Source organism: Cryptomeria japonica, chromosome 3, assembly GCF_030272615.1.
Source record: "Cryptomeria japonica chromosome 3, Sugi_1.0, whole genome shotgun sequence".
Taxonomy (NCBI): Eukaryota; Viridiplantae; Streptophyta; class Pinopsida; order Cupressales; family Cupressaceae; genus Cryptomeria; species Cryptomeria japonica.
In genome coordinates, this window is record NC_081407.1 from 887,412,449 (window position 1) to 887,440,281 (window position 27,833).

Here is a 27,833-nt window from a genome sequence, read left to right on the forward strand (position 1 = left end):
TTTGCAAATATTTTATTGTAATAAATGTCGTGGATTGTGAAAATCTAATGAGTTTGACAAATGATTTTTGTTTGTTCAACTACTAGATGTGCTAATGTGGCAAGTTGCATGATGAGTCACACCTCCAAACCTTAGTTGTAGATAGGTAAGAGGTCAATTTACATTTCTAAAAATTAAGAGGTCCTTTGATATTCCAGGCAATCACTACATGTTTGCAAAGTTAGTTTGCACAACTACTAGCCCTCTCCCTTAGAATTAATAGAAAATTTGATATTTTGTCTAAAATTTTCCCTTTCACGTGATGCAATTTTTTTTTTAAAATTGATTGTATTTTACAACATAAAAGCTAAATACAGGTATGTGACCATCAAGATTAGGCCCTAGTCACTTAGACTCATTTAAAATGTAAAAATGTTACAGGAACTCCTACTCTATTGTATTGTGCTTACTTGAAAAGAATATGCTTATTAGTATATAATTGCTATTCTTTGTATTTATTATTTTGTGAGGATATCTTTAATGGCTATTCTTTGTATTTAATTTATTTATTTGGTGTAGTTACAAACAATAAACTTGTATTCCTTATTGTGTTATGCTATATCACTTAATTCAAAGTATTCATGTTTCAATTCCTAGCTTATTGTCCATTATTGATAGGGCCACATTTCCAATTTATCCCTTGCATTGGATTGTAGTTGCAATCTCATTGTTTAATTTTTAAATTCAAATGTAACAATTTCCCATATTCTTCTCTTCTAGAATATGATAGTTACTCGTTGCCCAATATATCAAAAATTTTGAATTTTCTATTTCAGGCTTGTTATTAAGGGCATAATCTTGGTTCATTTTTATTGTAGGTCACTATCATATAAATTGTAGATTCAACTATAAAATTTTAGTTGTACAAATTAACATGTAACACCTCTATTAATTTTCTTTTGATGTTGTTGAATCAATACATGCCTTTACTATGAACAAGGAAGGCTTAAACACTCTTCCCTTTGTCACAAGTAATATCTTTTATAGGTATTGAAGGTCTACCTTTGCCCAAGAAAAAACCACATCATATAGACTAGACCAAGGGCACATTCTTGTCTCAGAATTTCTAATTCTTAGATCTTAGTTGCATCAAGTCTTTGCCAATAGATGTAGTTCCAACTTTTATTTTATGTCCATTTGTCACAAATTTATATCATTCAAACTACACATTGAGTTAGTTTCAAGGTAAATCCTAATTTCTTCTAATTTCATATCATCACATGCCTATTTTGTATTTGCTCCATTCTCAACTCTTAATTTAGCTCGGGCCAAAATTTTAGTGGTTTATCACGAATTACCCTTTATTTATATATTTGTGGGTGTGTTTTATTTCTTATAATTAAAAGGTTATATACATTGTTGTGATCTAAAGATGCACATGCACTTTATATTGAGTATTTCTTATGTATTAAGATACACACTTTGTCAATGTGGATCTATTATAGATATTTGTATAGACTACTCAAATTTAATTTCATTTAAAAAAGATTATATATATGATCAGATAACAATTTAGGAGAACTCTGGCAGTGTTGACATAACTAATAATGGAAAATATAAAAAATCTAATTTTTTGATATTCTCTAGGTTCAAGTAAATCACGTTTGCAAAGACCTTTGGAGTGGAATTTGGGGTCGAAAGTGTCATCGGTTCCTTAACTTGATAATTCGAAGGACATGGTGTTAAGAAATCAAAATTTGTTCTCTTGGAGACCTTTCCAACAGTGTAAGCGGTTCCAGATTTCGAGCACTGAGTGAAAAGTTATGGCCTTCTGAAGTTGGACTAGTAAAAATATGTAGTTTTTCTAAAATTATTTAGTTTTATTGTAATAAATATTATCTAGACTATTCCTTTCAAAATTTAGTTTACAAATGATCCCAAGAGTCACAAGACTCTCTTGGAATTCAAAATGAATAGTCTAGATAATATTTATTACAATAAAACTAAACATTCTTAGTAAAACTACATATTTTTACTAGTCCAACTTCGCAAGGCCATAACTTTTTAGTTACACTATTGGAAAGGTCTCCAAGAGAACTAATTTTAGTCCCTTAACACCATGGCTTTCGACTTATCGAGTTAAAGGACTGGTGACACTTTCAACCCCAAATTCCACTTCAAAGGCGTCCAAAAACGCGATTTACTCAAACCTAGAAAATATCAAAAGATTAGATTTTTGATATTTTCTATTACTACTTGTGTCAACACTATTAGAGTGTTGGCAATTTGGAGGAATTGATTGTGTTGCAATGATGTTTGTCATTGATGTCAACACTAGCTGCTTTGGTTGTTTACCGGTATCCAGTTGGTCCCGGTAGGATGATTGGTTTCTGGTTGATAAGATCATGTTGATTCGGTATGCTCCGGTATGCTTTGGTCTGTGGAATTGGTTATTCATGTGTTCCTGATGTGTATCACATTCAGTTGGTTCGGGATTTGATGATCCTAAAGCTATCACTTGTTCTAGTAAGCCTTTTGGTTATCGGTAAGGGTTTTACCGATAGAGCTTTGTTGAAGATCTTTTGACGAATCTGATAAGTGGTGTTGGTATGGCTTCTAGAAGGTTATCCAGATGCTGATGGTTATCATGTTTGTGTTCTAGTTGTTTGTGGTGTTTCATTTGGCTTATGGCGACCTATTATAGGTCTGGTGGTTATTCTGCTAGGTTATGGACCAGTTTATGTAACGTGTGGGTTGATGCTCCCGATGCGTTACCGGTTGGATTCATTGATTTGGATTATGTTGTTTCGGTCTTAGGCCGACTTGGTTGATCATTAGATTGTGGGTTTAAGTTATGAATTTATTGTATTATCTTTTAGGTGGTCGACCTAATTGTTTAGGTCCTGGGTTAGTATAAATATGATGTAAAATCTTTTTGTAGATCGATGAGATCATGTATGGTATGGGTTATGGGATTATCTATATGCGAACAATGTTATAATCATATGCAGAGGTTTTGGTCGATCATAGGTGATCAAAGTGGGTTTGTGGAAGAGGTTTAAGGCCTCTGGTATTGAGCTTAACCAGAACTGTACTCAGGCATGGGAGATGCTATACTTGCAGTTCAATCTTCATTCCAGATTGTTGTCTGATGTTTTTTTGTAGTCAGTGAGACTCATTTTGTGATGAGCAGTGTGCTCTAGGCTGTAGGCCTTCCTGCATGTGTAGGCCTCTTATTGTAATATTTATTCATCTGATCAATGGATAGATATTGTGGGTCTCCAATCCCACCGTGGTTTTTCCTCTTTGAGGTTTTCCAGGTATAAATATGTGCTGTTATGGCATTCATCTTTGTGGTTGCATTGTTTCTTATTGTTATATGCTTTTATGTTTACCAGTTATTGAGTTGTTGTATTAATAAGGTTAAATCTCTCCATTCTGACAGAACACTGATTCACCCCCCCTCTCAGTGTTCTTGGATCCCAACATAGAGTTCTCCTAAATTGTTATTTGATCAATATATATATTCTTGATTCCTCAATTCATTGTTTATAGTTTTACCTTCTACAAATTCCTAAGATTATGCTAGTGTTGACCTAGTTTTGAGACATGACTTGATTCCCAAGTAATTAATTATAGTGGTGGAAAGTGCATCACTTTACACTTTCTCTATTGTCTTACAACACCGTGTGTGGGTGTTCTAAGTGCATAGTCCTAACACATGATTTTGTCCAACTTGGCACACTCATTAGACCAACATGCAATATCCCACTTAGAAACACTATTTTATCTCTACTTAGAAAAGTCATAGCTTTAATATTAGTGTTTTCTCTTGCTACTTTTGGGCTATAAGTGTAGTCTTCATCCTTAGTTTTCAATTTCAAATTTAATTGTTAGATTTTGAAAGAAATTGTGTGTGCAAAACTCCTCTCAAAAAATTCTTGTTTTTTTATTTGGAGGGAAAATGTAGGTCAAATTTTGTGATTTTTGAAGTAATTGATTAGGAATTAGGAAGTGATTGTGCTTGTGAGTGGATTCACTTGTTTGTTGTGTGTGTGAAATGTTCTACGTTTAAAAAATTTGCAAAAATAAAGGCAAGTCTTCAAACCCTTCTCATTTAATCATTGTTTTCCATTTTGAATGTTTGGAATAGATTTCTTAAGAGTGGAAAATGCTCACAATGCTTTTTAGATTTTTTTTTTAAGATTATGTTATGTTTGTAAATTTTTTTTAATTTTTCTAAAAGACATTATTATTATGCCCAATTTTTAGAGAAATGTTGAAAATTGATTTTGAGAGTTTAGAATGGGCATTGGACACTTTTGGCATCAATTAGTATTTTTAGTTTTATAAATTTTACAATTTTTTATTTTGATGAATTTTCAAGGTATTTTAATGGTGATTTTGGAAATTTGCTAGTAAGGCATCCTTCATGAATTTTGAATTAAATCCATTGGAATCATGTTATAAATTTTGTTGCAAAATGTGAATTGTGCATTATTTTTCATGCCACATTCATTGGAGGATGTGATGAGCTTATGGTGTAGGTATTAGAGAGGGTTTTGGAATTGGTTTCCAACATTTTATAGGGGACAAAAAGGCCATCAGGGTATCTCATTGAGAATTTATAGTAATGAATGAAAACTAATGATACATGGTGTAATGGAGGAAAATTAGGAATTAGGGTTTCGCCAAGTAAATCCACTAAATAACCCAATTAACACCACTACATTGAAAGAGGATTGAAACCAATAGATATAGTCTCAATCCAAGTGAGGAAAGAGACTGAGATTCTGATTAGATTCAATTGGTTGGAGATTGATTATCCTCTTTCTAAGTTGAATTTGGAATGTAATTGTGAAATCAGGGCAAAGTGAGGGAAAATTGAGGTAAATTGATAGAAATAGTAAGCTACAGATATCCCATAGAGCCACCAACTGTGATCTAGGCAAAATAAAATGTTTAGAACTTGTTCTCAAAAGTTTGACTTGATTTTTCGGGATCTGGTAGCATAGATCCACCTTGGTCTTTCGAATTTTCTACCATCAAAAGTTGAACCTGCTCGTCACTGTCAACACTACCAAAATTACCAAGTACAACTCCAACACCTATTTCCTACACATAAAGAAAGCGAAATATGTTGGGGATAGGGGTTTGCCTAAGTCAAACCCCAGTTTTGAAATTAACCATGAATGAAATAATGCAGATATTGAAATAAATGTTAGGGATATAAACCTCAAATTTGCAATTGTTGATGATGATGCAATGCTCTTTGAATGTAATCACAAATGTTGAATGTAATGGAATGACAAACACATGGACATGAAAACCCCCAATCACACACATGCTTTCATGAAGATTGATGTAACTTTTCTCCATAATTTTTGAATGATGAGTATGCAGCCTTGAATCTTTGAAGATGCTTGATGATGAATGCTTCACAGATGCATGAATAATAGGGTATATGATTGATGTCAAAATGAATTGATAGGATGTCTTTATATAGGGTTCCCTACGTAAATTACCGATTAGATTGACCTCCAATGGTCATGTGTAGCCCCAAGAATCAAATGCTATTGGGGAGATATATAACTTCCCCCATTTCAAATTAAGGCCCATTTGAGAGGGACCAAGGCATCCCATGTCTTGGTCCTTCTACAAACATAACCAAAATAAATAACAAGGGGGAAGGGTATCTCATGATAGGACCCACCAAAGGGTGTTCATGACATCAAAGTTGGAGAATAGGGTCAAATCAGATCTAGAGAGGGGATGCAGATAGGACACGCTAAAGTAGAACAAACATGAGGTGTAAATTGCACCATTTATAATTTATTGCGCTACACATGGGTAATTAATTAGCCAAGATAATGGATGCCCCTTTATGCCTAGAGTGCTTGTAAAGGCTTAAGATGTTTGTGGAAGACATGGCCACTCATGGAGCATGGATCTTGTATGAGAAGACTACTCGATTTATTGTAAGCCATATCGATGAGCTTTTCTATTACACTCCCTCTCTTACTCTCGAATATCTAACCGTCATATTATGAGTAGCACCTGCATGATAATCTATTCATTTCCATGTGGGTGTTGATTTTGTGTTGTATATTGGTATGCCATGTATTCTTCATTCTTGTATGTATGTATGTTCTTATCCACATGTGTCTTGTATGTGTGTGTGTGTGTGTGTTTGGTCCTTGTGACTTTCTCCTAGAATGATGGAGTGAACCTATTGGTATCACATAGTTGGGTGGCATGGAAACCACCATTGGGGATTAAAAGATCGAGGATCTAAATCAATCATGAGATCATTCTCTACATGTATTTAGTTTATGTTCCTTAGTTTCATTTAGTCGAATGTTTTATAACAAAAGGATATTTTACTCCTAATATGATGTAGTTGTAATATTCTTTCATAGACCTCTCTTTGAGATCGAATGTAATGCAAATGACATTGACAGTAATTATGGCATGTAACTTAGTGTTAGAGTCAATAATGATTGCATTGTGGTTCACTTCCATGACAAAATTCTGTTAAAGGTAAAATGAACATAGGATATTTACTTTGGGCTCAAAATGAGCCTAATATGTCGTAGAGTCATCTTGGACAATGTTGTGAACTCATTATGCACTAAATTTTTTTCTAAAGCATGTTACTAGGGTGTTGGGTCATTTCTAGCCATTTTAGGGCCTCTTGGGAGGTCTTGTCAAGTCTTGTAAAAGTCAAAGACCATCACGACTTCTTTTTCTTATGTTATTTTACTTAGGGTAGCATGTAGGAGCATTGGGGAGGGCCTAACACTTCTCCCTACCTTCTTGACATGCCAATGGTGTTGTATGCCCAAGAGATAGAATTCTCCATTTGACCCTACATCATTTTCAATGTTTTTGGGTTCAAATCTTGTCTTGTGCCATCTTGAGCAGTTCTAAGGTGTTTGGCATGTTTTGGGACCCAACTTTGACTTGAGTTTGTTCACTAGTTAGGACTCCAATGCTTTTCCAAGACTACAACACGATGCTTGGACTACAATGCCCATATTAGACTCCAACTCTAGAGTTGGAATCTAGTGCTATAGTTGGAATATAATGCTTAGGCATTAGTTTCCTCTCTAGGTGCTAGTATCCTTAGTTGCTCATTGTTACCATTTTGTCATTCAAGTGTGATTTTTTATCATTTCTTGGGAAAACCCTAGATTCAAGATTTGTCCCCTTTGACCTAAAGAGCCTTCCCAAGTCATAATTTTTTTGGTAAGTGTAATACATCACGTTTTATGAAACCTTATTCCATTGGGAAGCATGTTATTCCTAAAAGTGATCCATCATCATTCTAGTTGGTGGAGGGTTTGTACCTTTTAATTAGAAAACCTCTTGTGTACATTGGCCCTAGTGTTATTTATCACCTAAGGTCTTGTTTAGTGGGATGGAGGTGAACGTGCCCCCATCAAAATCCTTGTCTCAAAAATTAATAGTGTCATCATCTAGTCAAGCACGATTGACTCCTAAACATATATAATTGGTGTTGGTTTTTAGATATATATTGTTAGTGTTGTAGAGTATGATTTGGTATGGATTGGAGGTTGATGATTCCCTCATCTTATCCTTGTGTGGTGTTGTGAGAGAATGCGGTTGTGGGTTAGTACCTGATTGTATTTTAAGCATTGTCCCCTCTCTTCTATGTTTATAATGGTGGATTTGTCCCACAAATGTTAAATCTTTTGGTAATGCCACCTTGCATATGCAATTGTGAGGTTGTTCTTGTCACCATTACCTTCATGTCGTTGTGTTCAATATGAACTTGTGTGTATGTTGTAGTGCAAGTGAGGCATATTTTTGTGACATCTTCGATGTTGTTTTTGTTTAAAAAAGGTTGCCCCATTGGGTTTTGCCTTGGTCCTTCAGATGATGCATTATAGTCATGCTTGTAAACCAAAGGATGATGCATGTTACATCATAACATAATAAATATTTGAATGGATATAATGAAGCCAAAATTGAATGCCCAAGTTGGTGAATGGACCATTATGCATTTATGAAAAGTGGAAGGAATATACTATTTTAAACTTGTGAACTCATCTTGGGATGTGAGTGGTTTTCTAACTAGGTATTTGGACACCATATTTTTGTGTGATCTAGTTCATAGTTTTGTAATTACCATTTAATGGTTTCATGTATTACTTCTCCTATTTATAGGGTGCTTGAGACGGAGGTATTAATAGTAAATTTGTAGGCATTTTTATGCTACTAAAATTACTCTAAATCTTTGTTTAGTGATACTCTTGTAAAGGCTTCCTCTATAAGTGTATTGTAACTATGTTTAGATTATTGAATAATATATTGAGATGCTTTGGAGCATGGGATTTTTTTACTATAAGGGTTTTCCCTATACACACCTATGTTATGGTCTAATTTTAATTATGATTTATCTATATTTCTCCTTTCTATAATTGTAAATATCCATAAATTTGACATTTCACTTCTTTAAGATTAGTTTGGGAAGCATTTCCGCATTCTTTTTCCTTTCAAAGATCAAATAAATAGTTCAAAGATATTTAGCTAAAAATTTGATGTGTGTGTGTATGTATATATGTGTGTATATTTATGTATATAATTGTGTTTATGTGTGTGTATATGTGTATATGTATGTGTGTTTCTGTGAATATATTTAGAAAAGTCAAGAACAATTAGATAAATGTCCTGGGATTGGAAAACTCATTTCTTTTCTATCCAAGTCACTTTTGTGATGAGTGAGTATGAGTTCATGGCAAGCCAAACAATGAAAATGGATTAAAAAAATTGCTTGAACAAGTATTAACATCTTGACATATTTAGATTTGGATGGAAATATTTTCATATTTCTAGCTCAAATATTCAATCCCTCCAAAAATGCCTAGTGATTACCTTAGATTTAGAAAAGTGAGACTCCTTAAACTTGTCAAAGAAACTTACAAAACCATTGGTTTAGTGTTATCTTGAAATGTTCGATAACTTCAACCTTGAACACAATAGAATTGTTTGTAAGAAAATTTAATAAAAATTAATGGACTTGTAGAGAAAAGTATCAAGATTATAAAAATGTAATATGTGATTTGTTATAAATTTAATGAGTAATTTTATAAATTTTTTACTTACGTTTGATTTCCTTACACACACACACACACACACACACACACACACACACACACACACACACACACACACACGTACACACACACACACACACACACACATATTCACAACTTCCAAACTATTTATCAAAATTTTATCGAAATGATGACATGTCAAGCTTTATTGTGTGTAGTCATTTTTTTTTTAATATATATTGTAGCGTCATAAATTGTACACCCCTAATTAGGGTTGTCCAATTCCACGCTTAGGTTAGCACCCGCCTTAGTGTGTCCTATTGCATCTTGCATTTATAGGGATTCTTTAGGTATTTAATTATTAATTTAATTAAATCTTAAGTCCCCTCTCATCAATTCCCACATTATAAAATTGAGCCCTTAATCCTAAGTGCGCCCCTTTTTATTTTATCTCAATTTAATCCTAATAATGTCCAAATTTCAATCTTCAAGGCACAATTTTTGCATATCTACACATCTTGGATTGACCTATTGTGCTGGATTTGACTTTAGAATCACAATATCTCACATCCCTAGAAAAAAAAAAAAAAATTGGTTGGACTAGGTAGTATACTACCTGGTCCCGAACTTTTTTCCCCGAATTCTGAGAGCTTAATTTGGCGGTATTATAATGTTCAAATCTCGCTTGTGTCAATTTTATCAATTTTAAGTCGGCCTATTATCAAATTTAAAATTAGGGTGTCATATATAAAGCCTTTCTTTCCCTCATTTGAGGATCCACATCTAACAATTTGAAAGGAGATCATTGTGAAGTGAAAGAGCAACTTTTGTGTGAAGTGTAAATCAACAAATTCATTCATCAATCAAGTCTTCATTAAAAAATTTATCATTCATGGAAGCTTAGGAGATATTGAAGAATAATAAGGAGATCATCGAGTGTTGATTGATTTGTACCTCTTCCTTAGGATTTGGCATGGTTTCACATTATTTTTTATATCTTTATTTGAGTTTCAGATCCACGCATCACTAATTTTCAGATTTGCATTATTACTTTAGATCCATATTGCATTTGTGATTTGAAGCATTTACATTACACTCACTTTAGGGTTTTTAGTCATAACATAAGGTAGAAGTCTACTTTGCATTCATCTCATAGTAATCTTACAAACACATGAGATTCAAGGGCACACACACTTTTCAATACAATATCGACTATTTGTGGAGATAAAAGTCACCAAAACAAGGGATTTGACTATGGCAAAACACTATATAGCCACAAACACACCATTTTCTAGCTTGTAGATGCAGTTACAGGTTTTTGTTGGAGTGGGTGATTTTTAGGAGATCTCAACGAACAAGCATAGACCCCTTATCAAAAACTGGACCTGGTTTTCAGGGACCAGGGCGCCCCAAACCTTAGTCCTCCAGGGCCAAGGCGCTTCACACCCTAGTCCTCCTCATTTTGCTCCAGATTTTCAGAACAACTCCCAAACAATCTCAAAATTTTGATTTCCAATTTGTAGCTTTTCACAGTCATTGAGACTAGGGCGTACAACACCCCGTTCCTGCCAATTCAAGCTCAGTTTTTGGTCACAGGTTCACATCAGAATTTCATTCCTAGATCTGTACTTCTTGTCTTAGTTTTGTTGGTTATTAGTTTGTTGTTTTACTATTTTAGTCACTTGTATTCATCTTCCTTACATAGTTTCACATCCTCTTTCATAGCAGTGAAGGAATAGAAACCCTAGAAGTATCCCTTGACTCTCTTTCACAAGAGTTAGTCAAAGAGGATCACTCCTTTAGGTGCTTTCATATTCCAATATTTTGATGAAAGTGGGATTAGGTCCTAAAACTATCCGATTCCATTTTTATCCAAAACATTTTGGTGAACCCTACAATCTTATGCTTGCATTAATTCTATTTTTCATCTTTAGATCTGATTTGTATGCACTTAAACATTCATTTGCAATCATTTCTTAATCATATAGCTTATGCACTTTCATTAATTGTATTGGTTAGTTCATATGTTTGCACTTAGTTAATCACATTGCTTAGACATTCAGTTACTTTCTTTACTTGCTTTGTATCAACAAAAAAAGAGAGGACATTTTCAAATCTTTTCATGTTGCCAAAACTTTTTTTCGGGGCAGCGGCCTTCGCCTGACTTGTCTTTGCATCTTGATAGTTTCTTAGACCATCTTTGCAAACCATGCAATTGACCTATGTAAGGTTAGCACTGGTCCTTGAGAGGGAGTGCAAATGGAATTTAGTAAGGTGCACATTATGTGCCAACTATTCATAGAAATGATGCCACTTATATAAATTGTCAGACATAAGTGATAATGGAGTTAAGGTGAACCCACGACAAAAGAGAAAAACACATGGTAGCACTCATGGCTCCCCTCAACAAAGAGGAGACATAAGTGATAATGGAGTTAAGGTGAACCCACGACAGAAGAGAAAAACACATGATAACACTCATGGCTCCCCTCAACAAAGAGGACATAAACGATCTTAGCAAACACATGTACCTTTAATATGCAATTTTCACAATTGCAACATTCTTACAGTTATTTGCTAAACCACCTTATTACAACTATTTAATGAAATCTCAAATAAACATGATGTTAAACCTTTACAAAAATGAAATATTTAGAAATAAGAATATCGATTTCCATGAATCAAAACCAATACAAATATCATACTAATTGAAACTCATCTTATTCACAACACAAAAACTTTTACACGATATCCAAACAAAACTTGATAAATCAAATAAATAGACTCTGAAAATCTAATGCTCCCAATCCAATATAACAATGTTCAAAACTTGCAAAAACATGTCCCAATAGACCTAATGCCCATAATGGAAAACTGTGACATTATACCCAATAACTGCATTGGGACCATCAATGGAATAGGTGTGAGCAAATGCATAGCCCCTTGCCATACGAAAGTGCCCACTTCCTCCCACAATTGGAAACTCCCTCTGCCCATTCAAGATCATATTCTTCCCCACAACACTAATAGAGCTGCCTTTGTACTTCCCAGTCTCCATGGAATAAGTGAGAGCCATAAACAGACTGAATTCTCCCTGTGAAGCTAGGGAATACAGACCCTGTGCTCTGCCCACCACCCTGGACTCCCTCTCTGCCGTTTCAGTTAGTGGGTCATCCATCACAAACACTGACCCAAAAGCAGGGACCCCTGAAGAAAAATTCACAGGCTTCTCTGGTACCACCTGAACTGCTGTGACATTCTTTCCTATGACAATGTCATGCATATAGAACTCCAAATGGGTCACCTTCTCCTTCAACTTTATATGCCCTCCATTCACATTCACAACGGTGAAGCAAAAGCAAACTGCTAATGCTGTCAAAAGATTCCTCCCACAGTTCTTCTCCATGGCCAAATGCTTACAGAGAAACAAGAAATGGGAGGCTTGGGAAATTGCTAATAGAAAATTATACACATTTCTTAAAGACCAATAACAAGACTCTGCAAAGCCTTACACAATTTGCCCCTTTTTATAGGAGAAAGGGCATCATTGCTCAGGCTCAACTGTGTTGTATCAGTCAAGAATACATTGGAAAATGTGCATATACTTTTCTTGTTCTATGGTGTGGAAAATGGCAGACTGGACTGGCACTTTCGTATTGTCTTCCTCTTTTAGTGAACTGATGCGATCACCTAGACTTTTTAACATATGCCGCGTGGAAAATCATCAACCGACTCAGATCTTCAAAAGCTCGAGAATGAAATTAGGTCGGAAAATTCACAAGTTTTTTAGCATTGACAAGCTTGCGTACTAAAAAGATTGTGAAAAGATTCTCACCTTGACCTGCTTTTTTCCAATGACCCAAGTTCAGAGGATCCACAACGTTTTCCCCTCCATTGTTACAGTTCTTTGAAGGTGGGTCCGCCATGACCAATGCCAACATCACTCTGTTAAAATAATGATTTGTTAATGTGTGTTCACCCTTTCTTTTCGGTTATGGAGAGTTTTTTCAAATACAAATAATTTGAAGTTCTAGAAGTTTCTAGTTTCTGCTCCTAGATTATGGTTTGAATGACCCAAGTTCAGAGGATCCACAACGTTTTCCCCTCCATTGCTACAGTTCTTTGAAGGTGGGTCCATCATGACCAATGCCAACGTCACTCTGTTAAAATAATGATTCGTTAATGTGTTCACCCTTTCTTTTCGGTTATGGAGAGTTTTCTCAAATACAAATAATTTGAAGTTCTAGAAGTTTCTCGTTTATGCTCCTAGATTATGGTTTGAATGACCCAAATTCAGAGGATCCACAACGTTTTCCCCTCCATTGTTACAGTTCTTTGAAGGTGGGTCTGCCATGACCAATGCCAACGTCACTCTGTTATAATAATGATTCGTTAATGTGTGTTCACCCTTTCTTTTCGGTTATGGAGAGTTTTCTCAAATACAAATAATTTGAAGTTCTAGAAGTTTCTAGTTTCTGCTCCTAGATTATGGTTTGAATGACCCAAGTTCAGAGGATCCACAACGTTTTCCCCTCCATTGTTACAGTTCTTTGAAGGTGGGTCTGCCACGACCAATGCCAACGTCACTCTGTTAAAATAATGATTCGTTAATGTGTGTTCACCCTTTCTTTTTGGTTATGGAGAGTTTTCTCAAATACAAATAATTTGAAGTTCTAGAAGTTTCTAGTTTCTGCTCCTAGATTATGGTTTGAATGACCCAAGTTCAGAGGATCCACAACGTTTTCCCCTCCATTGTTACAGTTCTTTGAAGGTGGGTCCGCCATGACCAATGCCAACGTCACTCTGTTAAAATAATGATTCGTTAATGTGTGTTCACCCTTTCTTTTCGGTTATGGAGAGTTTTCTCAAATACAAATAATTTGAAGTTCTAGAAGTTTCTAGTTTCTGCTCCTAGATTATGGTTTGAAGTTTCTAGTTTCTGCTCCTAGATTATGGTTTGAATAGCATTTAGGGTATTTTTTTAAAATCAGGGTTAGAGGCAAACAATTGGGCCAAGTTCAATTGTTGGTATAGTATTTGTGGTTATAAGTTTTAATCTTGTAATATATTTTCATTATATTTTTTCAATAATTAGTTCACATGTAAATAAAAAAAATAATTGGTCAAGACGAACCCATATCTCACCACATGAGAAATCTAAGAGTGTTATATTAAAAACATAAACACATTCATTGACATGTAGAATTAATACGTTTTTGTTTCATATAAGATATCACAACTATCCATTAGATGCATTGCATAAGTTTGTGCCAATAGTTATTCTTAGATAGAGTCCACAGCTAAGTCAGATCCTCTTCTCATAAATTTGGTTTACAACAAACACTACAAATAAAAGATTACTTCATATTATTTAAAAATAATTATTGGGTTGTTCAAAAAGCTACGTAAGAGGATTTTCTAGATTTTGTTTAAGACAAGATTGTATATATCTTCTCAATGAAATGGATATTGATTGAATTTGAACAAATTTTTAGTTCTATGTGCTTTTAAAATGACAATACATACAACAGTAGTCAATGCCAATCAAGACAATAATACAATTAAAATTCAGCCAAAAAAATTAATGTATTTAAATCTAGTGAAAATATTTATACATGAATTTATAAAGGTTGATGAAATAAAATCGACAAAATAATGATAAATATTTCATTGTAAATGGAACTACATTTCAAATTGATTAATTTTGCTACCTCAAAATATTATCATATCTATAATAAAATCTTATGTCATTCAAAACATTAATAGGGTTTGACAAGTTAACTAAAAAATCTAATGCATGACAAAAAATTCAAAAATTGAATGACAATTGATTTTTGCAATGGCTCCTTCTAAAACCAACTAATCAAATTATACATAATAAGTCCAAAATATATGACATATGCAATAGTTTCATGTCATTCAAGTAATTAATAAAGTTGACATTTGATTGAATGAATTAAATGAATGAAGTGAGTAATTTACAAAACTAAAAACAAAAGAGATTAATTTTTGCATGTCTGTTTCCAATATCAACTAATAGAAAGACAAATAAATAACATTTTAACAATTATCTAAATATAAACTATAATATTCATCGAGCAAAGTTTTTAGTTCTATATGCTCATTAAATAAATTAATAAAAGAAATAGAATGCATCCGATGCATAGTATTCTTGTTAATGTGGCAAGTTGCATGATGAGTCACACCTCCAAACTTTATTTTTCAATTTAAAAATATGATATTGTTGTATCAACAAATAATATTTTTTACACATAATTTATAGATTCAATTGTGTGGAATTGTTTTGCAAATAATTTATTGTAATAAATGTTATGGATTGTGGAAATCTAATGAATTTAATAAATGATATTATTTTTTCAACTATTAGATGTGCTAATGTGGCAAGTTGCATGATGAATCACACCTCCAAAGCTTATTTGTAGATAGATAAGAGGTCAATTTACATTTCTTAAAAAAAAAGATCCTATGATATTCCATGCAATCACTATATGCTTGCAAAGTTAGCTTGCACAATTACTAGTCTTCTCTTTTAGAATTTAATAATAAATTTGATATCTTGTCTAAAATTTTCCCCCTTTCATGTGATATATATATATATATATATATATATATATATATATATATATATATATATATATATATATATATATATATATATATATATATATAATTGATTGTATTTTACAACATAAAAGCTAAATATAATTATATCACCATCAATATTAGGCCCTAGTCACTTGGATTCATATTTAAGATGTAAAAAATGTTATGGGAATTCCTACTCTATTGTGGTATGTTTACTTGAAAAGAATATGCTTATTAGTATATAATTGTGAAGGAGAAGATATCATATCTTTATGTTTTGTTTTTTTGTTATTTGTGAGGACATCTTTAATGGCTAGTCTTTGTATTTAATTCATTTTTTGTGTACTTACAAACATCTAGCTTGTATTCCTTATTATGTTATGCTATATCACTTAATTCAAAGTATTCTTAATTCAATTTGTAGCTCATTGTCCATCCTTGAGAGGGGCACATTTCCAATTTTATCTCTTGGATTGGATTGTAGTTGCAACCTCATTGTTTAAATTCGAATGTAACCATTTCTCATGTGTTCTCTTTTCGAATATGGTAGTTACTTGTTGGCCAATATATCAAAAGTTTTGAATTATGTGTTTTAGGCTTGTTATAAAAGGCATAATCTTGGTTCAATTTGATTGTAGGGCAATTAGAACAATGCATTCCATCAAATCATATAAATTATTATCAATACCCACATTAAATAATATTAGTCACTGTCATATAAATTGTAGATTCAACTATTAGATTTTAGTTGTACAAATTAACATTTAACACCTTTGTTAATTTTGTTTTGATGGTGTTGAATCAATACATGCCTTTACTATGAGCAAGAAAGGCTTAGACACTCTTCCCTTTGTTACAAGTAATATCTTTTATAGGTATTGAAGGTCTACCTATGCCCAAGACAAAACCACCTCATTTAAACTAGATTTTCTAATTCTTATATCTTAGTTGTATCAAGTCTTTGATTATAGATGCAATTCCAACTCCTATTTTATGCTCTTTTGTCACAAATTTATATCATTCAAAGTACACATTGAGTCAATTTCAAGCTAAGTCCTAATTTCTTCCGATTTCATATCATCACATGCCTATTTTGTATCTCAACTAATCTCTATATCTCTCACTCCATTCTCAACTCTTAATTAGTTGAGGCTAAAATTTTAGTGTTTTATCATGAACTATTCTTAGTTATATATTTTTAGGGTGTGTTTTATTTCCTACACTAAAAAGCTTATATATATTGTTTTGATCTAAAAGGGCTTGTGTGTACTTTATATTGAGTATTTCTTATCTATTAAGACACACACTTTGATAATGTGGATCTATTTTAGATATTTGTAAAGACTGCTATAATTTAGTTTTATTTTAAAAGGATAAAATAAAACATAATATATTTTTGATTCCTCACTTCATTGTCTGGAATTTTAGCTTGTTGCAAAATCCTAGGATTATGCTAATGCTAGCCTAGATTTGAGACACGAGTTGATTCCCAAGTACTTAATTATAGCAGTGAAAAGTGCATCACTTTACACTTTTCTCAATTGTCTTACACCACTTTGTGTGAGTGTTCTAAATGTATAGTCCTAGCACATGATTTTGTCCAATTTGGCACACTTATTAGCCCAACACACAATATGCCCCTTAGAAACACTATTTTATCTCTACTTAGAAAAGTCATATTTTTAAGCTTAGTGTTTTCTCTTTGCTATTTTAGGGATAGAAGTGTAGTCTTGATCTGTATTTTTCAAATTCAAATTTAATTGTGGCTCTTGGTTGACTTAGCTCAATGCTATTGTTACTTGTGGAATCATGCTAAAATGTTCAAATTATGCACCCAGGGGTTGGGTAGAAGGACATCATCCCTAGGTCATTTTAATCATTTGTTATGATAACACTACCCATATATATTTTATCACACCTTATTTTACATTAGCTACATTAGCTCTTATGTCAACCTATGTCACACCCTAATTCTTGCCCTCTATTTATCATTTAGTATCTTGCACTTCATTGCATCATCTCAAACACTTAACATAATTGCACAACATTTTTATCTACTTACATATCTATTACATTTTTTACTTGGTATTATCCAACTAATTATAGTTTAATATATTATTAGGTCTAGGTGAAAATAGTGTTAGTTGAAATTAAAGTAAATGAAAAATAAATTTATATTATTTTATTTGAAATTGAAAATAGATAAATAGGCAAAAAGGACTTTCTTTTTTATAATTGTTAGTTTTTGGAAAAAAATGTGTGTGCAAAACTCTCTCCTCTCCAAAATTTCTTGTTATTTTGATTGGGAGGGAAACTGTTCATAAAATTTAGTGAGATTTGAAGTAATTGATTAGAAATTGGGAAGGGATCATGCTTGTGAGTGGATTTGCTTATTTGTTGTGTGTGTGTGTGTGTGAAGTGTTCTGCGTTTGAAAAATTGACAAAAAATAAGGCAAGTCTTCAAATCCTTCTCATTTAATCAATTCTTTCCATTTTGAATGTTTGGAATAGATTTAGGGGAGTGGAAACTGCTCGCAATGCTTTTTACATTTCAATTTTTGAATGATTATGTTATGTTTTGGAAGAAAATTATATTTTTCAAAAGATGTTATTATGCCCAAATTTTTAAGAAGTGTTTGAAAATTTATTTTGAGAGTGTAGAATGGGTGTTGGGAACTTTTGGCATCAATTAGTATTTTTGGTTTTACAAATTTTTACTTTGATGAATTTTTAAGGTATTTTAATGGTGATTTTGAAAATTGTTAGTTTTTTGTAAATCGAAAATATGAAAAAATTGAATGTTTGGAATGAATTATGATGTTTTGGAATGTGGGGATGAAGGAATCCTTCATTAAATTTTGAATTAAATCCATTAGAACCATTTTGTAAATTTTGTTGCAAAATGTGAATTGTGCATTATTTTTCGTGTCACATTCTTTGGAGGATGTGATGAGCTTAGGGTGTAGGTATTAGAGAGGCTTATAGAAGTGGCTCCCAACATTTTCTAGGGGCACAAAGTGGCCATTAGGATATCTCATTGGGAAGTCATTGTAAAAAGTGAAAACTATTTATACATGGGTAATTAATTAACCAAGATAATGGATGCACATTTCATGCCTAGAGTGCTCATAAAGGTTTAGGATGCTTGAGGAAAACATGGCCACTCATGGAGGATGTATCTTGTATTATTGAGTCTCCTTGTCTCTTGTGAGAGGACTACTTGATTTCAAGTAAGCCATACTAGTGAGTTTCGCTATGACATTCCCTCTCTTACTCTCTAAAATCTAACCCTTGTGTGATATGATCAACACCCACATGATGATGTATTCATTTTTTTATGGTTGTTGATTTCGTGTTGTATATTGGGATGTTGTGTATTCTTCATGTCTTACATGTATGCATGTCCTTCTCCCCATGCTGATGCAGAGCATCCAATGAACTCAACTAAATATGAAGATCTTCCTCCCAACTCACCTACTCAAATAGGTGATTACTCTTCACAAAGCGACAAGAGCCTCACAAGGTTAATAGCCTCTCTAATGGCTTCAATGCCCCAAAGTTACTTCCTTGCTCATCTACCTACTTCCAACTACTGACACACATCATCCTAGGAACATTCATCTTGCCAAATTCATCTTGAGATCTTTCAACCCTTGAATCACACCAACTCACAAAATCCCATCCACACAAGAACAACTCCTAATAGGTCTTCAAATTGTTCATAGACATCATTCCCATTGACAAACAAACCCTCACCAACCCAATGGTTCACATCACATCAAGGTAGAGAATTATTATCATGGACAAACTGGTGTATTTCACCCTCCCATCCGCCCTAAAGGCCATAAAAAAAGACCTACCACTACAACACTGTCTCACTGGTTCTCTGTGACAGTCATAAACTTTATCTAAGACAGTCATACTTCCACGTATCAATCCTTCTTCAAGACCTTTCAAACATTAGCACTAATGATGGGGAACCTTCCTAACCCTCCTTCCAACACCAAACTCAACAACACACCCACTCCTAAGGCTTGCAATGAGCAGTGTTCCTATTCACTGTCAAACTGTGACAACCAAGCATAAGATTTTACGACAGTCAAGGGTATTTAGTTTCTTTAGCTTGTTCATGGTTACCAATGCTGGGAACATGTCCTTAGACTCTCCACACACTATCATATGCTTTCAACTCCCTTCCAAGGCTCTCACTTTGCATTCACTCCCTTCCCACAACTTCAACTTGCTGTCAATCACAAACTTAGACACAAAACCAGACTTTGTGTCATTCTCAACACAAGCCAAAACCTTCATGGAGTCTTGCAACCATTAATATAGGAAAGAACATGGTATTTTATAAGTTTTCACCCTTTGGTAAGATTATTCATGTTGGAAACAAAACCAAAATCATATTAGCACAGTCTCGGGTTACCCCGATCTAGGGTTTAGACCGTTTTTACAAAAAATGTGATAACTTTGCCAAAACAGTATGAAACTTGATGAAACAAAAAGAGAACTAAAGTAGATTCATCCCCTCAAAATATCCAATACGGAAAATTAATAAGTTTTAATAGTGAAAAATTCCCTTAAACTGACTTCTACGTCTGAAATTTCATAAAAAATGCAAAATACTCTAAAGTTTTTATTGCCTTTCTTTCACATTACACACCAACCAACCACATTCAACCTCTCTAATGTAAATTTATACATTTAATCAGTGTTTACAACTACTTCAACCAATCAAAACTGAATTTCAAACCTCTTATGACCATTGGAGGCATAATTACAATTTTCCTTGTGTGTTATTGACATTTTGACAACTTTTAATGACAACTTTTGCATTTTGATACATAAGGACTCCAAACTTTGCATAGATTCCTAAAATGACTTTAAAATTATTAAAACATGAATACCATCCTACTTACATCAACAACAATGCCATGGAAGACTTATTACATCTTGGAGTCCTCGTGACAACATAAATAGGACTTTTGACAATTTTTGGACTAATGACACCAAATGACTTTCAAACACACAAACCTAACTCAAATCCATTAGAAATGGTTTATTACACCTTATTCATGACCTTAATACCTATCCAGACCATGAAAGACTCAACTTGGCCTCACTGAGGCATATAACCAATTAGGTGCTCCTGCACCACACGCGTCTTATGTGTATGTGTTTGGGCCTTGTGACTATCTCCTAGTATGCTTGGGTAAACCTATGGGTATCATAGGGTTGGTTGGCATGGAAACCATTAATGGGGATCAATGAATCGAGGATTGAAATCAATCATTAGACTATTCTCTACATGTATTTAGTTTATGTACCTTAGTTTCATTTAAGAGCAATTTATATAATGAAAGGACATTTGAGTCCTATATGATGGAACTGTAATATTCTTTCATGGACCTCCCATCAAGATGGAATGTAATGAAAAAGACATTGAAAGTGATTATGACTTACGTGACCCGATGTTGGAGTTGAGAATGATTGCATTGTGGTTCAATTCCATGATCAAATTTTGTTAAAGGTTAAATGAATGTAGGAATATTTACTTTGGGTTCAAAATGAACCTAATATGTCTTGGCGTCATCTTCGATAGTGTTGTGAACCCATTTATTTGTCTTGTTTCTAGAAGCACGTTCCTAGGGTGTTGGGTCATTTCCTGGCATTTTGGGGCCTCTTGTGAGTCTTGTCAAGTCTTGTAAAAATCAAAGAATGTCATAAATTCTTTTATTATGTATTGTTACTTAGGGAAGCATGTAGGAGTGTCAGGGAGGCCTTAACATTCCTTCCTACCTTCTTCACATGTCAATGGTGTTTTATGCCCAATAGATATAATTCTCTGTTTGACCCTACATCATTTTTAATGTTTTTGGGTTCATATATTATCTTGTGCTATCTTGGGTAAATCTTCTCGGTGTTTGGCATGTGATGCAGACAAGGTAGGGAGATCCAATGAAGGACATCCCCACCTTGCAGCCTATGTCACAAACACCATGAAATAACAAAGAAAAACAAGATCATTCATCACAAGATATACCTTGGGAAAACCCTCAAAGGGAAAAACCCAACCTCAAAGCTCAATCCTCATTGTATTTGATGAATTGCATATGCCCGCAAGCTTTACACATGCTAGACCGCAACCCAAGATTATAAAACAATTCTTAGAACTCAAATCTATGATCCACAAATCATTTGCTCAACAATTCGGCCTCTGGTAACAGTCTGCAATGATTCAGACCATAGTCCCTTAGGACTTCAGTCCCCCCGAACCAAAATCTCTTCGAAAACTACATCTGTTCTAAATATTTTCTTCTTCAGACCTGCGTCGTCTCAAATCAATCTCCTATCTTCCTATTTGTACAATCCGCAAGCAACAACAACTCGATCAAGTCGACCAAAGATCCACCAGTTCATAATGAAACATGCAAACAATAATATGTCAACCCAAATCACTAAGAACATCTCCAACAATGCTTAGAACTTCTCGCGGACCTCCAAGAACATCGGTCAGGTCCAAAACAACATCTCCCAATGAGCCACAAGTTACAAAAACCATCTGTAACCCAATTATCCTTCGCTCCACATACTACAAGACCAACTGGTAAGAACCCACCAACACTGGACCAATACCAGAATCAAATCCAAATTCCATGAATCTTGAATATGTTTAAGACAATGATATCCAGATGCTAAACCCAAATCCACAACTCTAAATTCACAAACATGAATAAACACAACAATCTCCAAGCAACTCCATTGCCAATTGCTCCAACCGGATGAACTACTCATATGCTCCGACATCAGACTCTCAGGGTTGATTGAAAAGTGAGTCCCATCACTTGATAACCAATTCTACATCAAATCTATTTCGGAGATTTGTTCATAGATACTTGCAACTGCCTCAAGTTCGGTGGTCTGAATACAAGTTCCAGTTGCCTCTCCTCGACGATCTATCAGACAACCTTGTAGCCTGCCTTAATTTGGCGATCTGTTCAAGTCCATCTGTCAATTGCCTCAAGTTCATGCTCCTAGGTTTGGTGGTTTGCTTTCAAGCCTTGTATTGCCTCAATGCTCGACGATCTGAACAAGTCTTTAAGCTGCCTCAAGTTCTTTTCATCCAACCAGTTCACAACTAGCTCTTCCTCCATCAACAGGTTCATAACCAACTCTGATTTCACTTGATTGATGTCGGAGCATCGCGAGGATAGTGAATCAGTCAGAAGTTGAACATCCAGAAGTAGAACGACCAAGAAGATGAGAAACGTCGAAACTAAGGATATAACAAGGCGAGCATATTCATTCGAGAGGGGGGATTTTTGGTCTACAAGTTAGTGTGTGAATGCGACAGAAGGAGGGAGGCCATGAGGCCACTCCACAAAAGCCGAATATGTGTTTAAACAATTGGTATTTGTAAACATCTAATTCTGAATGTAACCCCCATCATATGTTGTGTATTAATAGAGTTAATCCTTTGGTGTTCACATGTTTTCGTGTTAGTTATTATCAATGAATCATGGACTCATGTAGGGGATGTTTAATACAATCTGTTATCAATTCCTGTTGTTCTTCTGTTATGTTCTTATCGTAAATCTGTCAGGAAGTCTGTAGATGTTGTTTATTTTCCTTGAACTTCCTATCATTATTGTCTGAAAATGGAGCATGTGGTTGGGTGTAGATGAAGTCTACTACAACAAGTGGTTAGTTCGATAAAGTGCCATTGTTGTAAACAATCGACAAAGTTGTCGTCGGGATAAGTTATACCAATAAGATATCATTGCTACAAAAAGTCATCAATATTGTCATCGGGATAATTATCCCGATAAAGCATCATTGTGGTAAATTTGTGATCGGAATAGATAAACTGATGACATGTCATTGGGATAATTTATTCCATTAGAATTGGAAAATATCATTCAGTCGATCTTGCATGGCTATTTCGATAGACTGTCAAATGTCTTGTTCGGTATAAGTTATTATGATGAGAGTATCGTCGAGATAGATTACACTATCGGGATTGGAAAATCCTGCTCAGTTGATTTTGTTAGGCTACTCGATAGGCCTCCAATTGTCTCGATCGGTATAGCTATATTGATATCAAACAATGTCATTGATATCAATCTGCAATGTCTACAATTGATCCGGACCTCAATCCCTCCAGATTTCTGTCCCCTCAGACCAAAATCTCTTCGGAAACTACATCTGTTCTGAATCTTTTCTTCTTCGGACCTCCATCGTCTCAAATCAATCTCCTATCTTCCTCTTTATACCATCCGCACGCAACAACAACTCGATCAAGTCGGCCAAAGATCCACCGGTTCATAATGAAACGTGCAAACAATAATATGTTGGCCCAAATCACCAAGAACATCTCCAACAATGCTTAGAACTTCCCGTGGACCTCCGAGAACATCGATCAAGTCCAAAAGAACATCTCCCAATGAGCCACAAGTTACAGAAACCATCTGCAACACAATTCTCCTTCGCTCCATACACTGCAAGACCAATCGGTAAGAACCCACCAACACCAAACCAATACCAGAATCGATCTCATCGGAATCAAATCCAAATGCCATGAATCTCGAATATGTTTAAGATAACGATCTCCAGTTGCTAAATCCAAATCCGCAACTCTAAATTCACAAACACGAAGAAACACAACAATCTCCAAGTAACTCCACTGCCAACTGCTCCAACCGGATGAACTACTTAGATGCTCTTGCATCAACATGTCGCAGGGACCCAATTTTGGCTCGGGTTTGCTCATTGGTCATGAATTTGTAATGGGGACAAATTGAAACATGATACTAGTTAAAACTCAGTACCACATACAAAACATAAAAAAATGCTACACAATATCAAAACATACCTTAATAATCCACTCAAATAGACTATAAAAATTCAATGCTCCCAATCTAATAAAACATGTTTAAAAATTTCTAATGGTTCATAAGAAAGTTTAGATTGATCCCACCTGAATTTAAACCTTTAAAATTTTGAGGCCATATTTGTAAACCATGCAACCAACCTAGGTAAGGTCATCATTGGTCCTTGAGAGTAGTGCAAATGGAATTTGGTAAGGTGCACATTATGTGTCAACTATTCATAGAAATGATGTCACTTATATACTTGTCATTACATGAGTAATAATGGAGTTAAGGTGAATCCAAAACAAAAGAGAAACACATGATTCTCATAGCACACATGGCTCTCATCAACAAAGAGGACATAAATGATCTTAGAATATATGTGTGCTATTAATATGTAATTTTCACAATTATAACATTCTTATAATTATTTGCTAAAATTTGTTATTACAATTGTTTAATGAAACCTCAATTAAAAAATGGAGTTAAACTTGTGCAAAATGAAAGCACTAATATTTTTTTTTTAAATTAATTTTTATGAATCAAAACCAGTAGAAACATGATACTAATTAAAATTTTGAGGCCATCTTTAACAACCATGTGACAACCTAGGTAAGGCTAGGATTGATCATTGAGAGCAAGTGCAAATGGAATTAGGTAAAGTGCACATTGTTTGTCAACTATTCATAGAAATGATGCCACTTATATATTTGCCATTACATAAGTAATAATGGAGTTAAGGTGAACCCAAAACAAAAGAGAAATACATGATTCTCATAGCACACACGACTCTTCTCAACAAAGAGGATATAAATGATCTTAGCAAATACGTGTGCCTTTAATATGCAATTTTCACAGTTACAACATTCTTACAAGTATTTGCTACATTTTTTTATTACAATTATTTAATGAAAACTCAATTAAAAAAATGGTGTTAAAACTTGCAAAATGAAAGCACTCATATTTAGAAAAAAATAGATTTCTAAGAATCAAAACCAATAGAAACATGATACTAGTTAAAATTTTTAGGCCATCCTTACAAACCATACGACCAACCTAGTTTAGGTTAGGGTTGACCCTTGAGAGCGAATGCAAATGGAATTAGGTAAGGTGCACATTATGTGAGAATTGTTCATAGAAATGATGGCACTTATATACTTGTCATTCCATAAGTGATAATGGAGTTAAGGTGAACCAAAAACAAAAGAGAAAAACACATGATTCTCATAGCACCCATGACTCCCCTCAACAAAGAGGGCATAAATGATCTTAGCAAACACATGTACCTTTAATATGAATTTTCACAATTGCAACATTCTTACAATTATTTGCTAAACCTTCTTATTACAATAATGAAACCTCAAATAAATGTGATGTTGATCCTTTACAAAGATGAAAGAGCTCATATCAATTCCTATGAATCAAAACCAATAGAAACATCATAGTAATTAAAACTCACCTCATTCGCAACACATAAACTTCTACATAATATCAAAATGGACACAGCTATTCTGGCTCCAAAAACATTCGTGTTATGCGCACCCTCGATTAGTCACAGCCATCGTTTTCGTGATCAACGGTTTGCAATGCATCCGTAACTGTGTGTTATGCGACTTTCTGTAGTACGCTAGTGCGTTTTTTAAGCCAGAATAGCCACTGCCTATCAGAACAACACTTGATAAATCCAAATAAATAGACTGTGAAAATCTAACGCACACAATCCAATAAAACATCTTAAAACCTTGTAAAAATATGTCCCAATAGACCTAATGTCCATAATGGAAAACTGTGACATTATACCCAATAACTGCATTGGGACCATCAATGGAATAGGTGTGAGCAAATGCATAGCCCCTTGCCATACGAAAGTGCCCACTTCCTCCCACAATAGGAAACTCCCTCTGCCCATTCAAGATCATATTCTTCCCCACAATACTGAGAGAACTGCCTTTGTACTTGCCTGTCTCCATGGAATAAGTGAGAGCCATAAACAGACTGAATTCTCCCTGTGAAGCCAGGGCATACAAACCCTGTGCTCTGCCCAACACCCTGGATTCTCTCTCTGCTGTTTCAGTTAGTGGGTCATCCATCACAAACACTGACCCAAAAGCAGGGGCCCCTGAAGAAAAATTCACAGGCTTCTCTGGTACCACTTGAACTGCTGTGACATTCTTACCTATGACAATGTCATGCATATAGAACTCCAAATGGGTCACCTTCTCCTTCAGCTTTATATGCCCACCATTCACATTCACAATGGTGAAGCAAAAGCAAACTGCTAATGCTGTCAAAAGACTCCTCCCACAGTTCTTCTCCATGGCCAAATGCTTACAGAGAAGCAAGAAATGGGAGTCTTGAGGAATTGCTAATAGAAAATTATACCCATTTTCTTATTGATTTTATAGAATGGGACATGGGCTTTGATTCAAACTCCTAATCCAGTCAAGACGGTATAGAGACACGGGTTTCCTTGGCGTGTTAAATTGCAGTTCAATGGGAGTAGGTCGAGAGAAACTCCAAAAAAACAGATTGTCAAGGACGCGGATTGAAGAAAAAATTGTCTCCACATGTTTTTCTGTTGCAGGCTGCTTAAATTTTCTTTCCAGAAGGTCTGTTTTTTTTGCATCTTGTCAAGGTCATCAACGAGGTTTAAAATGACGATTTCATAGTCGTTTGGAGTTTCTTAGTCGACGATGTCGTTTTCATTTACCAAAGTTCTTTTCATTTGTCATATACGTTTAGGCAAGTTCTTTAGGCTTTGTTATCTAAATTGTTAAGGAGAAAAATAACCTCTCATTGGATTTTTGATCTATCGGTGAAAAATGGTTCTAAAGGAGTCTATTAGGGATCAATAATTAAGTATAAGGTCCCAACAACATAAGGGAGGAGGCTGTGATTGTGCCTTGGAATAAACACTTTTAAGTCCTTTATTTTGAGTCAAAGATGTTTTAACTTAAGGCTTGAGCTCCCATATCAGACAACTAAATGGTGAAGTTAAATGGTTCTAAACAAGTCTACTAGGGATCGAGTCCTACTAAGTATAGGACCCCAACACCATAAGGGATGAGGTTGAGATTGTGCCTGGGGTGACTTGTGGAAGGGACACTCCTTAGTTCTTGGCTCTCAATCAGTAAGATCCCGAAACCATAAGGGATGAGGTTAAGATTGTGCCTGGGGTGACTTGTGGAAGGGACACTCCTTAATCCTTGACTTTCAATCGAAGATGTTTTAGCTTAAGACTTCTACTCCCATATGAGATAACTAAACTATTCTATAGATTTCATAAAAAACCTTT

General features: G+C 34.5%; 2 protein-coding genes across 2 annotated transcripts; both read right to left on the reverse strand.

The window, feature by feature from the left end:
* Positions 1-11,758: 11,758 nt before the first annotated feature.
* On the reverse strand, positions 11,759-12,691 carry LOC131070790 (dirigent protein 23). The gene has a single exon (XM_058006447.2). The coding sequence runs from the start codon at positions 12,463-12,465 to the stop codon at positions 11,914-11,916; it is 552 nt and encodes a 183-aa protein (XP_057862430.2). The 5' UTR covers positions 12,466-12,691; the 3' UTR covers positions 11,759-11,913.
* A 13,236-nt stretch (positions 12,692-25,927) lies between these two features.
* On the reverse strand, positions 25,928-26,973 carry LOC131070791 (dirigent protein 23). The gene has a single exon (XM_058006448.1). It carries the CDS (start codon positions 26,854-26,856, stop codon positions 26,305-26,307), a length of 552 nt encoding a protein of 183 aa, XP_057862431.1. The 5' UTR covers positions 26,857-26,973; the 3' UTR covers positions 25,928-26,304.
* Positions 26,974-27,833: the final 860 nt, after the last annotated feature.